Below are 17,474 nucleotides of genomic sequence, written 5' to 3'. Positions count from 1 at the left end.
CTTTATGATTCTGACAGGGATGTGATTACATCCTCCATCCCTAAAACACCCCTCTCCTTGCTGCAGAAAGTAGAAAGGCACTGGCATAGAGTGCAGAAGCCAGCCAAAGCCCAGGATTCAAGCCTAAAGCTTTGCTGGATATGGTAGTGCACCTTTAATGCCAGCACGTGGGAGGCAGGTGGATCTCTTGAGTTCGAGGTCAGCTGGGTCTACACAGTAAGCTCCATCCAGACCAGTCAAGGCTCCATTATAAGACCATGTCTCCAAAACAAAATGAAATCCAGTGTGAAGCCTTACTGACTGTGTATATGTGGCCCAGAGGAAGTCCCCCATCACCCCCCCCCCAAAGGTGGCAGGGCTGCCAGGTTAGGCCTTCAACAAAGTTACTGCTAGAACCAAAGAAATGATGGAGAGCCTGGATGCAGACAGTACATTGGTTCCCATGGAAATGCTCCTGCTGCTGAGAATAGATGTTGGGAGAAGGGACGGGCAGTTTGGGGATCCTTTGCTTGGGATAAAGAGCTAAGATCCCCACCATGAGAAGACATAAGGCCAGTGGGCTAGCCCAGGATTTCGGACAGTAGGAAGGCACTCACAGGAACCGCCGAGCTGCTTTCCTTCCAGGGCTGGGGCCTGGCTATGAGCAGCTGTGCTGCTCCCCTGGGCTATCCCCCCATAGCCCACCACACCTGCAGGGCATGCTTCACCATCTTCCTTTGACTGCCTCACTCCAGCTAGGGTGGTTTGAGCCTGGCCAGTCAGAGCCCAGGTGTCCTCCTGATGACCATCTGGCTGTTAGACAGAGCCAGATACCCTAAGAGAAAGAGCCCTCTCCACCATTCAGGTCCAGCCATGCCCATGGCCCAGAGCAGGCAGAGACCATGGCTAGATAGCAGGCATCTGGGCAGAGGTGACAATAGTGGCAGGGGCTCTCTGGTCCCTGTGCAGATGCTTGTGAGGGAGGGAGGTCTGGCTGGCGACACACAGGCAACTTCTAACCCAGACTTTTTTATTGACCTGACTCACATCAGGCTTGGCCGGTGGCCAGCATCTGGTACAGCAGCATGCAGATCCCTGGCCATGGTTTCCTCACAGTACAAAACCGCTACTCTAATAAACCTATGGAAACAGACTTTGTAGGAAAAGAAAGTGTCTTAGCTAAGGGATCGTCACACTCCCTAGAGGCGGCTGCTATAGGAGCTCATCTTAGCTAAGGGATCGCCACACTCCCTAGAGGCGGCTGCTATAGGAGCTCATCTTAGCTAAGGGATCGCCACACTCCCTAGAGGCGGCTGCTATAGGAGCTCATCTTAGCTAAGGGATCGCCACACTCCCTAGAGGCGGCTGCTATAGGAGCTCATCTTAGCTAAGGGATCGTCACACTCCCTAGAGGCAGCTGCTATAGGAGCTCAGGTTTGGTCCTGGAAAGTGTCTATGTGGGAGGGAGCTCCCCTGCACTGAGTAACTGGTGAATCCCTGAAATCAACAACCTCCAAGGCGGAGGCTCCGCTCACATGCTCTCCTCCCTACACAGGGCAGCCAGGGGGACAAGCCCCCAAGGGGTAGCTGCATCTTAGCAACACAGAACTGGTGGAAGCTTGGGGGCTTCCACAGGGCAGTGATTTCTTAGGGGGTGGCAGCAGCAAACGCCCACCCTGCCTATACCCAGACCCTGGAAAGCTCACAGGCTGGAGGCCAAGAGCTCTCCTGGAGGGCCTTCATGGTAAGGTCAGGGGGGCAAGAGGCACCTGCTCACTGCCAGGCCTAATCCTCTCACTCTGGCAGTGAACTCTCTCTGGATTCAGCCCTCTGGAGGGGGTACCTCAGAGTGGGGGCTGGGACTCCCAAGAGAGAGCTTGTGGGGAGGGGGAGGGCAAGGCCAAGCACCTTTCACAATAACATCTACAAAGGAAGGAGCTAACTGAAGTGAGTAGTCCCCACACCCTGCCAGTGGGGGCAGCACCAGCTTGCCAGACCCCAAGTCTAGGAAAGAGAAGTGATGTTGGAGCGTCCTCCAGGGGGTGCCATGATCTTCTGAGCTGTGCGTCTGGCAATGTGATCGTCAGCCTGAGAGCCTGAAGAAAGGGCAAGCAAGTGTGATAAGGAGGTTGAAGGGGGTGGTATGGCTCTCCTTCCATCCAAAAGGGAAGTCAGACATGGCTGGCTGCACCCATCATACCAATACCACAGAACCTATCTACCCAACCTCAGGTAATGTGTATACAGGGTTTTTTTTTTTTCTCCCCAAAGCCATGCCTGACAGGGCAGATGGCCAGGAAGCCTGCTCATCCCTAAGGCAACAGAAGTGGCCAATGGAGCTCTCCAATCTGTGGGGGACAGGAAGGCAAAGGCTAACTCTCCAGGAAGCCTGCCCTGCTTGGTCCCTAGTGTGGATCTTTGTGGTGGCAGGTGCTTGCCCCATCTCCAAGATGATCTTGCATTCTGAAGGACTCCCCCTTATCCTAAATCACCAAGTGACCAGGAACTGTGATAGCCTCCCAAGCAGGAAGATGACAGAAGTAATACGGTGATATAGCCCCCACTCACAGATGGGGAAAGTAATGGGGAGGGTCTGCCTTGGTAGGCAAGAGGGGGGACAGAGAAGCCCCTTACCTAGTAAAAGCCATCTCTGTTGGTCAACATGGCAGGTACGCTCTAATGTGTCCCCAAGTGCTAAGGACACAGCTCAGACCCATGCCTCACACTTCACCAGTGATTCTGGAGCTAGTGGGGCTGGGGCTAAGGAAGCTGTATTATAACTTGGGGTCCCCACAGAGGTAACACCTCTCTTCCCATGCACGCTGGACATTCTGTGTTTAGTCGTGTGCTGACATGTCCTCTCCCAGCTTGCTTGCTTCAAGGTGTAGGCTCATCTCAGCAGCACCCCAAGGGCAAATGCTAGGACGGAAATGGGCTTCCACAGCGGGGGTGCACACCTCATTGCTCCTCACCAAGGTCAGTGCCCCTACCCTATAGTGCCCACACTGGCCCACCCTGGGATCTGCCTTGTGTACAAGTCTCCAGCTGAGCTTAGAGTCCTCTGGGCACAGGCTGGACCTGGCAGAAGACCCTCTTACCCCATGCCCAGACCCAACTCACCAGATAGGCTGAACCCTGACTGATGCAGGTTACGCACAGGAGGCACTGAGATCTTGCCTGGACAGGATGCACGAGCCTGTGTGCCGCTCCCTGGCTTGGCAGGTAACATCACTTCATGGACAGGCCCGTCATACAGGCCTCGGGGCACACCATGGATCTCTGCTAGCTGTGGAGACAAGAGAGCTGGGGGTTTAGCTACTTAAGTTGATAAAGGCTAGTACCCTGTCTTATCTGCTCTGTACCCCAACTTGGCCCTGCTCAATAATCCCATGCTCCCCTGAAATAAAGGATCACACACAGCTTCATACATACCTCCCTCAGTGTTCTCCCTGCATATCAATCTGCCTACACACACACACACACACACACACACACACACACACACACACACAGAGGGGATGAGGGCGTGAGAGCGCCTTGGCCACAAAAGATGTTCAGAGAAGGCCACTTAAGAGCAAAGCAGCCTCATCTGGAACTGGAATGAGACCCAGAAAAGGGCTCTCAAAGCCAGAGGCATTTCCTAGGACCCCAGCATGGACCAGTGACCCAAAAAGAGAAATTGATGGGCTTGTGCTCCTGGCTAGAATCTCCCTCTGGGTTCCTGGGCCTACTTGACAATCTGGTCTGAGCCAACCCACAAGTCTCTGACTAGATCCTATTGGCAAAGGGAGGGTCATCACTACCTAGCAGAGAAGAGCAAGCAGGAATGAACTGGTTTCCATCACCACATCCCCTCAGCACATGGGACAAGGTTTGCCTTGTACAGACCTGTCTCCTCCTAGGGTCTCAATTACAGCTTTACCCCTCAGGGAGGGAGGGAGTGAGTGGAGTGTGTGTGGTGTGCTCTGGACCACATTTGCATCTTCATGGTAATGTACTCAGAGAGGTGGTTATAAATGAGTTTATATCCATTGTTCCTATGGACAACTGTAACATGGTGTACACCCACCACTGAGTAGGCATTGGGCACAGGAGGCACAGGAGAGAGCAGGCCTGCTAAGGGCCTCCTGGTCACTTCCCCTATAATAGGCAATGATCTGTAGGCCTTGGGCAAGTGGATGGTTTCCACTGTGCCTGCCAAATCCACATCAGCCAGGAGGCAGAACCCCATACAAGGGCTCACTGACTCTGCACTGGGAACTCCACGCCTGCCACCCATTTGATGTCCTGTCACCCCAGGTCAGCCTCTTACCCTGTTGCGAGCCTTTATCCTCTTATAGACAAAGTCCGGGAATGTCTTCCGGGGAATGAAGCGGCCAGCCCCTGGGGTGACAAGCAGGTTTCCGTCCTCCAGCACCACTCTGCCCTGACTTATGACCACTGTGGGCACTCCTCGGCACTCCACGCCTTCAAAGATGTTGTACTCTACATTCTGAGGAGAGGCCCACAGGTGCAGCACCCTTCAGCCCTGACCCTAAGGCTGGCCAGCACTACAGGTAACCTGCATGTGCTGTGCTAAGGCTCCATCCAGAAAAAAAAACATGCAACTAAGGTAGACAAATGACATACACGAGAAATTACCCCTCAACCAACCCAGCATCCCCGAGTCAGGGAGCAGAGTGTGTTGTAGGGTTGGGGTGGGGTGGGGTGGGGAGGACCCATCCTTGCCTAGGCAGGTGTGGCATCCTCTGCCTCAGTCTCCTAATTTGTAGGATTGGTCAGTAAAGTCAGCCACACACCCATGAAAACAGCAGACAAGACAGTGGCTAAGTGAGGTGCTGGGTAGATGTGGTACTGGACAAATCAAAGCTACCAAGAGCCACATTGAGGGTAGACAGATGCCACCTATCTCGGTAATACCTCTGGGAAGCAGGTCTAACCAGGTTTGGCTAAGGAGGGGGGCTTCCTCACCAGGTTGTGGCTCTTGGCAGAGATGACTTTCGTGGCCCTTGGGTTCCAGATGACCAGGTCAGCATCAGAGCCCACAGCCACACGCCCCTTCCTGGGGTAAAAATTGAAGATTTTGGCAGCATTTGTGCTGGTCACGGCAACGAACTCATTCTCGTCCATTTTCCCTGAAGCCTGAGAAGGAAGAGGACCAGATGAGGGGGAAGGTTGAGCTTGTAGATATCATGGGATATCCCAAGTTCAGGAGGGGTTCCAGCCATGACCTCTCCATGGCAATAACCCAGTGGTACAGATGCCCACCCAGACAGGGGCACTAATGACAGTGACCAGGTAGTCCAGTCGTTTGACTGCTCCTATGGACACAGCCCCATTTCTAGTTGCCTTTGTGATAAATGGGGATACTTTGATACCAACACCAGTGTCCCTTGAGATACTATGAGAGTCTCTCTGGTTTGTAGGCATGGCAGAGGGAGGGACTCAGGATAGGGGCCAGAATCCAGAGGAAGGAGACCTGCCCCCTAAATATGTACCTGGGTTCCTTCCTTCCTTCCTTCCTTCCTTCCTTCCTTCCTTCCTTCCTTCCTTCCTTCCTTCTTCCTTCCTTCCTTCCTTCCCTCCCTCCCTCCCTCCCTCCCTCCCTCCTTCTTTCTCCCTCCCTCCCTCCTTCTTTCTCCCTCCCTCCCTCTTTCTCCCTCCCTCCCTCCCTTCCTGCCTTAGCTCCTAGAGTGCTGTAACTGTGGGCCTGCATCACTTTGCCTGGCTATAAATGAATCCCATTTAAAAATTTAAAATTCTTCATTAACATGTAACAATTACATATTTATGGTATGCAGGGTGATGGATATGTCATTAATCTCCATGGTAGGGAATCCATAAATGTGATAGTCTCGTTCCAAGGACTAGGTGACTGTACTGTCACTGCTAAGCTAAGGCTTGGAGGGATAAGGCTGTCTCTCTCACACACAAGCATTTCTGGAGTGGAGTCCTCCTGCTGTTGACAGCCCTTGCCTCACCCGCATCTTCCCAGGCCTAGACTTACCACACATTTCTCCCAGACCACAGACATGCGCTCTTCTACACCGTTGATGCCCTCGGGGATCAGCGTGAAGTTATCTTTGCCAACAGCCTTCTGGGCAGTAGTGAAGGTGCAGTGTGCACTGCCTGTCACCTGGAGGTCCCCACTGAGAACAAGCCAGGGTCAGAGTGGGTCACAGGGGCTGGCCCTTCTGAACCGACCACAGCGGGGTCAGTTCCAGCTTCCTAGGCAGCCAACCCAGGCTATGGAAGAGTTTTGAGCTGGTACTTATGTACAGAAGGGAGAGAGTGGGCAAGGTAGGCATAATATGGAGGGCATGAAGAGAATCGTGAGGGGCTAAGGCCAAGGCAGCATAGAGGTGGGGAACCCCAGCTGGGACCAGAGAGCCTAGTAATTCCCCAGCTAGCATTCCTGTAGAAGCTTGGGGTTCCTCTGGGGGCGTCTGGAGGAAGCACACAGGTTTGGAGGCCACCGCTGACCTGAGCTTTGGTGGGGTGAGTACTCACCTGGACAGCAGAGAGGTGAGGTGATCTGCAGTAGTAGGGTCCGGGTTGATAGGGGGTGAAGTGACGAAGGCCGCAGCCTTGGCCCAGTTCTTGCTCCAGTAGTGTGAGCCATCAGTGCCCAGGCTGGCAGTGATAGGTTCCCCAAAGACGACTACCCCTAAAGTGAGCAAGGGTTATGTCAGGACCCCATTAACCTGAGCCCACCAGGAGCCTGAGCAAAGCATGGGTCTCATACTGCTTCTGACTCTCTGTCCTTACGTTCATGGCCAGGGAAAGCTTGTCCTCTTTTCTGGGGCCCCTGGTTAGTCATTAACCCTGTGGGGCGGTTCTTTGGGAAGTATAATGGCTGAGAAACTGATTCTTTCCATATCTACAACCTCTGCTAGGGGTCAGGCTGCTGGGCCCTCCAGCTGGGCCACAGAATAGAACTTGACCAGTTAAGCCTGTCACTTCAGACTCGGAGAAGCCTTGTGCCTCTGAACTAGGCTGAGGCTGTTCCTATAAGTGAATGGGAAAGCACCAGACTCAGAGTTGGGTGGGGACTAGTCTTGCTGCAGAGTAGCTTCTTGGGAGGAGGGGTGAAGCTCCAGGGTAATCCTCTCCCTTGTAAACTTAGTGGGTTACTGTGCCAATCTTTGGGAAGAAAACTTGTCCCTGTCCACATTCACTTCCACCTCAGGGACTCCACAGTCTCAAGGCAGGGTTAGAAAACGAGTTCTCATTACGAGCCTGGGTGGGGGAAATGGATACGAGATCCTACATTGTTCTTGAACATGCTGCCTCTTTAATGTATGACCTTGGTCCTGTGCCCCAATCCTGTCCCTCTCCAGTGCCTTGGTGACTGCTGGGGCTTCCCTGGCCCTCTGAACTCACAGCCCTTCTGGATCCACACACAGTCTAGCCCCTGTTAACTTTAGCTACGGACCTGCCAGGACATATGTGTTTGCCCCTAGATAGTCTGAGTGCTATGGGCACAGAGCCCCTCAGCTGTCAGGATGTGTATCCATAACGAATATGAAAGCGAGCCCTTCTATGGAATTGAGAACCCCTCTCAGATACATACTCATAATTCTGCCCTTGGGTTCCCTGAGAACAGAAAACACAGTGTGCTAAGGACTCCTAGAAGGCAGTTATTTCTCTAACAAAGCTACAGCCTAGGGTCCAGCTTCGTCTCTCATGAGGACACAGGGCTCCTAAACTTCCCTTGAGCATTTATCCCTGGGACTAACATAAGCAGGTGCCCCATGAAGAGGCCTACTTTTCCATTGGGTCTTCCCTCCTTACCACCTGGAGGTCCTTAATTGTCAGCAGAGCTCTGGGAAGCTAGGAACATATGGGAAGCTAGCGCTGGCACTCACCCCTGCGCTTGGCCTGGGCAACCATGTCAGCTGCACCCTTGCTCATCACCTTGGTGATGTATAGTGGGCAGTTGGCCTGCTTGGCAATGGTGACTGCTCTGTACACAGCCTCGGCCTCTACCTGAAGATGGTGAAGGGAGAGGCCAATCAGAACACAGTAAGCCCCGAGATTTCCTGCTCAGGTAGGTTCTGGGGCACCCAAGATCACCTATGAGACTGTAGGCACTGGAGGCATCCCTGTTGGAGCAAGGGCATAGATGAAGCCTCAGTGTCTAGAATCTGGGTTGACCCACACAATTCTCAGGGCCCAAGTGCACTGCATTCTTGCCTCAGGTAAGGGCTGTGGGGTGAGAAGTGGTTGAGATGATTCAGGTAGGCAGAGGGTCATCGTATTAAGCCCCCAAGATGAGGACAAAATGAGCAGAGTACCACTCAGGCTATGTACCAGGGCCAACTTAGCACAGCACTGGGGCACAGGGTGGGGAGATGGTATTCTCAGCAGGGCAGACTTACCTCTTCTGGGTGGCTGAGCACATGGCCCTCAGGACCAGTGATGCCTTGCTCCAGCAGACGCTTCTGTTCCTAAATGACCAATAGGATGCTTTGCTCCAGCCCCAAGGATCCCAAGCCCTGGATATGAAGTGCCTGGCTGGCAAGACTCACACCTTGAGGGTAGTCCTGGGCCCCTGGACCTCCCAGAACAGAACAGCCACGAAGCACCCATAGCAGAGTGGACTTGGGGAAGGCTGGCCCAAGGTGCAAGCTCTTGATGGGCAGCCACCTCCCTTACCTCCTCCTGACCCTGGGTATCATACTGCATTCTCCCAAAGGACAGGCTAGGGTACTTTGGTAAGATCTGTAGCCATCATGGAAAAACCTGTTTTTCCTACTCCCCAGCTGTGGTTCAGGGAGTTATGGCTCCCTAATTCACAGGCTGTTTGACCTTTGACTTAACATTCCCTCCCTCCTTAGGAATCTGGCTCCCATCCAAGGGTCACAGAGGTCACAGGTCTCATATTGTCTCCACCCAGCTTTGTCTGCCATGTGTGTACCCACTGGAGCACCCATCCAGCCAACCCCATAGGCAGCATCTCATACCTCCTCCACGATGTCCCCATTTTCTGCATGCACCTGGGCCACAGCTCCAAGGTCCCGGATGAGGCTGAAGATTTCATATATCTGTGGAGACAGAGTTCTGTGCTTGTAGGGTTGTCTCTCCAGCAACAGCCCAAGACACCCCCTTACTCATTCCCCGTGAACTTGCTCTCACCTGACCATCAGTACACTGGCACCTGTCCTTGTATGCCATGAAGACCAGGAAGGAATTCACACCTAGAAGAGAGACTAGAGGGGGTCAGACACCAAGAGAGGAGCCCAGAGACAGCAACATCCTCCCACAGAAGCTGTGCTGGCTGGCATAGCATCCTGCAGGCAAACCTTCTCCATCAACAAGCCATGTCACACGATAGAGTTGGCTATGTGTCAGCCACTCCCTCATTGCTGCTCAACACCCCAAGCCTGGAACACGTTGCTCACCCAGTAGGTACATGGGGGAAGAATATACCTACTACCACCACCACCACCTGTCAGGCAGATCTCCACTCCTGCAAGGCATAGAGCGGTGTCATGGGCTTGCTGCCCAAGCCCCATCCTTTCTCTTCAGAAGAAGCAGCCAGGCCTGGCATGCTGAGGGAGCCTGTCTCAGCCCATCTGGCATGTCACCTGCCTACAGGTCCTGAGTCCTGCCTGTCTACACCACAACTCACAGTGCATGTTCCTGACACTATGAGAGGGGCAGTCAAGTCTCAGGGCTGGGACCTCAGACACATAGGGGGAAGGGAGGGGCTGATGCCCACAATATTGAAGTCTAATCGAGAGCAAGGTTGAGCTTTCCTAATTCTTGAGCAGCCAGAATCTGCCCAGGACTTCCCAGGACCAGGACTGAAGAAGGTCCACTGGGGCCTGAAGGCAGCCCCAAGTCCACTCACTCAATCCAGGGCCCTATCCCCTTCTAGATGGAAATAATGTGGGGCATCCTGGGAAAAATGGGGCCATCTTGTGCCATCCTCCCAGGTGATGACTTGCATGTGATGTCAATTTCTGATTAGGAGGCAATTGTGACGGAGAGGGAGTGCTGCAGACACCCAGTTCAGAGGCATGAGGCTGCAGAGACTCGTAACCGTTAACTGAAGAACAGACTCCACTACACCCAAGTGGAAGAGGTGTGGGGGCCCTATGCTCCAAAGGACGTCAGTGTGAGGACTATCATTCTATGGAAACTAGAACCCAAGGAGTGGCCTTGGGTTCATAGCAGGCAGACAACAGTGTCCCTTGTAAGTGTCAAGGGTTCTGCAGTCAGGAAGTCCAAAGTCTTGGCCCTACTCATCTGGTGGCTACAGACACCACATGGAACTCAGTGGAAGACATGCATCCAGTACAATATCACTGTGTGTCGGCTCGCTAATAAACTCGGGTGTGGTTTTAGCTTTAGGACTTTGTGTAGAATGGAGCTAGTCTTTACTTACAGGTAAATACAAAGCTTAAAACAACCTGTTAAGAGAAAAACCAAGTGATGGAAATGTGGCCGTGTCTCTGTCATCAGGGTATCTCTCTTCTAAAACAAAACAAAACAAAACAAAAAAAAAAAACAAACAAAACAAACCAAAAAAACCACAGAGAGCCAAGGTCAGCATGGTCGCTGAAGTTTCCGTGGGAAGTCCAATTATGGGATGTGTTCACGGCATAGGACCTCCTAGTCCAGAGGTTTTGAAAACACAATTGACTTTGGATGACTCTTCTCCAAATCTAATCCTAAATCCCCACCTTCCGACCAGGCTGGCAGACTGCAGCAAATCACAGGGGTTCTAGAAGGGACCCCTTGGTCTGCCTGCAGACACAGAGATTCCCAGGTACCACCACCCCTCACTGCTGCCCACCTTTGTCCCTGACTAGGGCCTCCAGCTCCTCTTTGGTGCTCTCGTGCCAGCGGGGAATGTCCACGTGTAGGGAGTAGTCACAGCAGGCTGCACTGTCCGCTCGCTCCCGCCACTGCTCATAGGCTGCCAGCAGACTCACACCAGCGTCAGGAAACACATGGTCCACTGTTGGGGACAGCACATTTAGCCAGGCTCCCCAGCCTGGCCAAGATGTTCCACTATTGTCTCCAAAGGGGATTTGGGTTCACATTCTGGAGACCAGAGTGGGATTGGAGAAAGATATAGCAGGGGGAGGTCCTGTCTTGCTACCTTCCCTGTTCCTTCCAGCCAGCTCATGGGTATCTTCTGATCACATCCCTCCAGCCTCTCTGAGGAGAGTACTGAGAGGGGAGCCTGAGTTCAAGCCATCCCATTTCCAGCAGACCTTGGCTCCCTGAGGAACAGCAGGTCAGGGTTTCCAGGTGTTCATAGTGCTGGCCCTGTGGACCTGAAGGCTTCTAGAAAACTCTTTTTACTGGGTCAGTTTCCATGGCTTTGCTGACTCCACAAGGCCCAAACAGTCCCAAATCATTCCTGCATGTGGCCACTGTGCTGGTTCCCTCCCACTCTAAAGTCCAAACACTGCTCACTGGTCAATCCTGAGATGTGCCAGGAGAGAGCTCAGAAGGGCTACTCAACAAAACGGTGTACCTCAGGAACCAATGGCTGCCTCATGTCCAGGCCACACTCCCATTGTCCATCACTCAGATCACCAGCCAGGAGTGGGCTCATGCACTACATAGCTTATGCTTCAGCCTTAAGTATATCCCATTTGTGATTCCAGAGATACCTCATGAGCAGGCCATGTAACAGTGTAGCTGTGCTGGCTTACTTGGGCTACCACATGGACTTGAGCAGGAGCCTGCCGTGGCCACCTTGCTGCTAGCCTTCCTTCAGTCTGTGACAGGGTGAACCAAATCAAGCTGTGGTTGTAGCCATGGATGAGTGTTATTGCGAAGTGACCAGACTCTCTAGAACTGTACCCCCTGGTAGCAGTAGGGACAGTACTTACTGTGTGCCAGGTGCACAAAGAAACTTGTATAATATATCCTTTATCCTCAGACCTTAGAGATGAGCACTTTCCTCCTATCTTGAAGACATATAGCATGAGTATGTAGGACTGTAATAATGAGCCCAAAATACAGAGATGTGTACAGAGAGCTCAAACACCGGAGTATAAATGTCCTGTCTCGGAAACCATAGCCTCAATTCTTGACACAGGCAAAAAAAACTTACTGCAAATAGATTTCAAAGGCAGGGTTTGGGCCACAACTCTTCTGGTCCAGAGCACTGGGATTTCCAAACCCCAGTTCCTGGCCAGCTGCCAATCCCCTAGGGGGAGTAAGTGGGCACAATTCTATTTATCCAGAGCTCATCAGCATCCTAGAATGAGCCAAGGCAACTGGCCCAGAAAGAGATGCAGGAGTGGCCAGGGTGTGCCCAGCATGTTTTAGATGGAGACATAACAGAGAAATTGAACTGAGAAAAACCAACTCATGCAATAAGGAGATGGGCCATGCACTGTCCCAGCATGCCTAAGCATCTACAGAAGCCCCAGCCTCATACTAAGCGTTGTGATAACACAAGGATACACATGTAGGCTGGAGCCATTGTGTTATTCAAGGCTTCATGACTTGGCAAGTAGCCTGCACACTCACGTATCATTGTGGTTCCGCCCGCTAGGGCCGCCTTGGTGCCCTGACAGAAATCATCAGCTGGGGTCATGCCCAGCACAGGCATCTGCAGCCGGGTGTGGACATCAACTCCCCCAGGCAGTACCATCAGGCCGTGAGCATCAATGGTTTTGATGCCCCCAGGGACGATAAGATTTTCTCCAATTTGCCTGAAAGCAACAAACAGAGTTGTCACTGTTCATAGACAGCGCCAGTTAGCACTCAAACAAGCTCCATGGCAGTGGCTTTAAGAAGTGAGGGTTTGGAATCTTGCCTGTGAGGAAAAAAAAAAAAAAAAAAAAAAAAAAGGCCAGATGGCTACCTGTCTGCCCAGATGCCAGGGAATAGAACTCACACTATCTCGGGAGAGCAAGGCAGAGGCCCAGTGCTGGGCCAATATGGCCTTCCTCCTGACCTCCACTGAAGCCCCTGGTTGCTGTCTACTGACCAGCACTAGAGCTCCCTGGCACATAAAGCAGAGGAGTGAGCAGTTCAGTATTTACGGTTCATCTCCAGGAGCCCAGACTTGAATGAAAGGCTGTGATAAAACAAAGATACACGGACGCTGGACCCATTGTCTTTCTCAAGGTCTTATGATTATCCGGCAAGACTATCACGTCTCAAGGACTGTTCCCAGGGACAGGGTTTTGGTGAGGGGGAAGTATCTGCATGATTTCCACCCCAAAGCAGACACCCGAGTACAGGGTAACCAACATTCACACGTACACAGATATACAAACACCGCTGGGCAGAAACTTACTTAATCAGACCATCTTCCACGTACAGATCAGCATGAAAGGACTGGTCATCGTTCACAATCTTCCCACCTTTGATGAGAAGGCGGTCACTCTGACAGAGACAAAACAATGGGCGCTGAGGGAGACATCTTAAACTACTAGGAATTTCTTCCCCTAGAGTGACTGAAATGTTTTGGTGCATTTTGTAAGCCATAAGAACCAACTCAAGTGTATGTTTACAGAACTCCAAAACAGGACACTCGGAGCATTGTCTGACACAGCCCCGGCACTAACTTTAGTTCAGCAGATGCTGAAGGCAGGGGGCTAAGTGAGGACACCAGAGTAAAGCTGTGTAGATGAAAGTATGGTGGGTGACACAGCTGCTACATTTGAACTTTCCTTCTCACCATTAAGGGGCAAAAAGAATCTGGCCTGAGGGAAGGGCTGGCGACCTCCAGTTCTAAATAAGCACCTCTTCCACCTGTGCTGACAAAGGTGGATGGGCAATAACAGAACTGGGCTATTACACCAGAATACTACAGGCCCATGATGGGGCTAGAAGCCAGACATCTTAGTCTTGAATCCAGAGGTTACAGCCCCAGTATAGACAGATAGAGGCAACGTGTCTCTACTATCTTCCACCAAGGCACAGGTCATAGAACTGTGAGAGGAATCCAGGCTGCCTTGAGCATCACAAGGTTTCTCTGGGGAACTAGTACCGGAGACCAGTGTAGTGGGACAGAAGTAAAGGATTGCTCCAGGCTAGGAAGCAGTAATACAAAGGTTCTGAGGCAGGAAAAAGCTTGGGTTGGTATTAAGCCTCAGAACAACAAGAAGGCTACAGTAAATGGGAGAAGCAAGAGAAAGATCAGGCAGCAGAGCTGGGCAAGCTGAGACACACAGGTTTTGGAGTCCACAGGATGATAGCAGGGCCAGGAGCATTTGATTAATTCTTACTGATGCAGGGATGACCTGGGCTGTCGGAAAGAAAACTGACTATGATAGGGAAAGGGGGAGTAAGATGGCTACTTGAACGGCTTCCTAGATTGTTCAGGGGATGTGAGAGGCTCATTCTCAGTGTTACTGACATAGGCATGAGCAAACAGAATTGATGGGGGCTGGGTGTTGATGGGCAGAACTAATAGAATACCCATGAGCATGAAGGACGGGGTGGTGAACCAGGAGGCTACAGGCTCTGATGTAGTGTGAAGACATTCAAGTGAGTGAAGAAAGGGTTTGTGGGTAAGGAAAGCTCCCTGTGGGCTAACCTCAGCAAAATGGAGGCAGAGAATCAAATTGATTGGTTCCAATTTTTAGCATCCATAAGATGAACACTTTTAAGACCAACCAGGAGGGAGGGGTCAGGCAGAAAGGGAAACTTGCAGGTGGAACTCTTGCATGGACCTCAGAATCAATGGCCTCGCCTCAGTAGCAAACAGTGGAGACACACAAGGGATGGAGGGGCAGATGCAGAACACACATGGGAAAAGAAATCTGCCGCTGCCCCTTCCCAACCTTTATGAGCCCCAACTCTTCCTATGAACTATCCAGGGAAGGCACTCTGCGTTCAACAAGAAGACCTGGCTACATGCCCCAAATTCCTGTGGCCCATGTGGCAGCTGGGCCAGACCTCCAGGCCAGCTTCAGGTCTGTTATACCATCAGTCTGGGGCCAGGAGAATCAGCTGAGAGAGAGCCAAGCGGAACCTTATCAGTCTACAAGGACAACAGGGAGCTCTGTGTATACTTCACTGTTTGGACCAACTGCTGAGCGTTGGGCTGAATCCTCAGATTTCTCCTATTCTGTTATTACCACACAGTCTCCCAAAGGCCTGGCAACTAAGCCCCAGCCTACATCACCCAGCCCTCTGCACGCACATGATTATTAAGCTATGCATTGGTTGGGGGAAACCAGGAAAAGAATGACTTGGAAACATCTTGTGAAATCCACGTCACAGTGTCTACAGATGAAGTTCAGAGGTTCATTCATGTCCATGGAATCACCCTGCCCGGGAGTCCTCAAGTGGGACAGACATGATACACACAGCTGAATGGACTTACCATCTGGCCCATTGTGGAAGTAGCTTGTTGGACTGACTATACCTGCCATGGCCGCAGCTCATTTACTAACTCTCTCCAAATGTCTGACGGTGGCCACTAACTAGCCTCACTGAGCATCAGTACCTACATAGGCCTACTACAACCACCCACTTTGCAGGGCTGGTACTCTGGACCACACACTTCGTCTTCCCCTCTTGGCCTAGTCACTCTCAGAAAAACCTAGGAAAACTCAGCCTTTAGAAGGAATCTCTGAGTTCTGAGGTCCTTATTTAGACTCCTGTTTTCAGGCACCAGAATTTGCATTCCGGGGTTCTCTGTATTTGGGGGAGGAAGCAGTACTGTGATATACCCCATCTAGATGAATGGGAGTTCCAGGGAGCCCTCTCTCTTTTCATGAACACTGCTTGACTGGGCAGGAGACTGCTACTACCATCTCTACTCACTGCCAGCTGGCTGATGGGGCTTTTTCCTCAGGCCTGGACCCCTAGGAATAGTAGGCAGTCAAGAGGCAGGAACTACTTCTGGTCCCTCTGATTGGGGAAGAGGACTCCCCCACCCCTCAGAAGGCTAGTGAGCTGACCTCCCCAACAGCCTGTTTAGACTCCAGAGCTCTTATGATGAGAACAAGTCTAGAGCTTTGAAAAGAACTCCTGGAGCCTCCGACCTGGTCCAGCTGATCCCAGGAGCCCCCCTCTCTTCCCCTGAGGCTTCCGGCTGCCCCAGTGGGAAGGCTTTGTTTCCTGGCCGGCCGGGTGGACACACTGACCTCTTACTTTCTGTGAGTCTGTGTTGGGAAGGTCTGTTCTGAAAGGGAGCTCTGTAGGGATGTTGGTTTCAGTGGTCAGTTAGTACTCACCTCTCTGTGGAGTCTCCGAACCCGGCTTCATGCAGGGGCTCGGGGCCTCCAGGGACACCAGATCTAGTAGCCAGGGCTAAATCGCTTTGTCTCGGACAAAGCGCTAGAGACACGAAAGCGGCGCGCCCAGGGGGTAGGCGGCCACCGGCTGCTCTGGGAACAGCTTCGGACATCCGAGTGCCTTGAGGCCCGGGGCCAACAAAGGCTGTGTCCGCCAGCCGTCCTGGAGACAGAGCTCCAGGCAGTGTCCACTTGAACCCCATCCGCCCCGCGCCAGACCCAGCAGGAGGCCGGCCACCTACGCTCTGGCTAGCAGGCCGCTTGCGCACCCAGTCTCTCCAAGCCGATCACCAGAGTCTGGAAAGCTGGCGGGCCCCGGGCCTGTGCGCCGACTGCGCAACGGGTTCCGCGCGGCCTGGAGAGCTCTCTCCCGCTGCTGGCGGCGATCGAAGGAGAGGGCAGAAAAGGCTGGTGCGGGGCTGGGGACTGGAGCAGGTGTGGGACTCACGGACAAGACCGGGAGGGTCGTCCGTTGAGCGAGCAAGCCAAGCCACTCCCGCCGTGGGCAAGGGGCGCAGACGCAGCGGGGGCGGGGGCCCGACTCACCGTTATCCGAGGAATGCTCTTCTTGCCTTGGAAGGACATCCTGATCCACGGGCGGGCTGGGTGTCCTCGGTAGGGGCTGCGCGGGCGTGGATGTGACGGCGGGGACACACGCGGAGCTTTGGAAGTCCGAGTGTGAGCTAGCCCAGCTCTGGGCTCCGATTAGCTTATTTGCATCCAGGCCCCGCCCACCGACCTTCATTTGCATCTGGGCCCCTCCCCCTGCTCCGGTTTATGCTGGCTTGCTCAAAATTTCTCCCTTCTCCTTTTTTTTCCCCTTCCCTTTCTCCCTCCCTTCCCCAAGAGAACCCTGGAGGCCACAGACTGGGACCACTGCACCCTGGTCCGCCTGTGCTGAGTGGAGAGGGATGGTTCGCGACCTGTCAGGACTAACATGTATGAAGTTTGTAGTCGGGAAAGGACAGGAGAAGAGGTGCCCATCCAGCCTGGCCCCACCTAGCCTTGTTCTGTGGTGGCCAGAGGGACCCCAGGCTGCAGGGTTCAAAACTAATTCTCGTATCTGTGTGGAGGCGCTGCAGGAGCCAGAATCTAGCCTAGTATCTCTGGCAAAAAAAAAAAAAAAAAAAAAAAAAAAAAAAAAAAAATCCTCAGATTTCTCCTATTCTGTTATTACCACACAGTCTGGTATGACTGCGGGACTAGGGAGTGGGATGCCTAGGCCAGACTGTTCCTTGGCAGGTCACACCAGTCTAGGGTAGGAGG

The 17,474-nt window shown here is 52.7% G+C and overlaps 1 protein-coding gene across 1 annotated transcript; it reads right to left on the bottom strand.

Annotated features, from left to right (window-relative positions):
* Positions 1-1,201: 1,201 nt before the first annotated feature.
* Dpysl4 (dihydropyrimidinase like 4) lies at positions 1,202-16,915 on the bottom strand. The gene is made up of 14 exons (XM_034515642.2): positions 16,755-16,915; positions 13,256-13,344; positions 12,481-12,665; positions 10,784-10,948; positions 9,118-9,179; positions 8,946-9,026; positions 8,361-8,429; positions 7,848-7,968; positions 6,490-6,646; positions 5,987-6,128; positions 4,951-5,121; positions 4,292-4,471; positions 3,100-3,265; positions 1,202-2,075 (listed from the first exon to the last, which is right to left on the bottom strand). The coding sequence occupies exons 1-14, from the start codon at positions 16,791-16,793 to the stop codon at positions 1,984-1,986; spliced, it is 1,719 nt and encodes a 572-aa protein (XP_034371533.1). The 5' UTR covers positions 16,794-16,915; the 3' UTR covers positions 1,202-1,983.
* Between the last annotated feature and the right edge of the window lie 559 nt (positions 16,916-17,474).

The sequence above is a fragment of the Arvicanthis niloticus genome, chromosome 1, assembly GCF_011762505.2.
Source record: "Arvicanthis niloticus isolate mArvNil1 chromosome 1, mArvNil1.pat.X, whole genome shotgun sequence".
In the NCBI taxonomy this organism is placed as follows: Eukaryota; Metazoa; Chordata; class Mammalia; order Rodentia; family Muridae; genus Arvicanthis; species Arvicanthis niloticus.
The sequence above is the reverse complement of the archived record's forward strand: the minus strand, read 5'-3'. Positions and strand labels throughout refer to the sequence as shown.

Bases quoted from the DNA above. Each gene is read 5' to 3' on its own strand.
- Dpysl4 (XM_034515642.2), bottom strand. From the start codon at position 16,793: ATGTCCTTCCAAGGCAAGAAGAGCATTCCTCGGATAACG. The intron at 12,666-13,255 runs GTAAGTTTCTGC...TGTTGCTTTCAG, and splicing joins GTGGAAGATGGTCTGATTAA to GCAAATTGGAGAAAATCTTA. The intron at 8,430-8,945 runs GTATGAGATGCT...TTGGTCATTTAG, and splicing joins ATGGGGACATCGTGGAGGAG to GAACAGAAGCGTCTGCTGGA.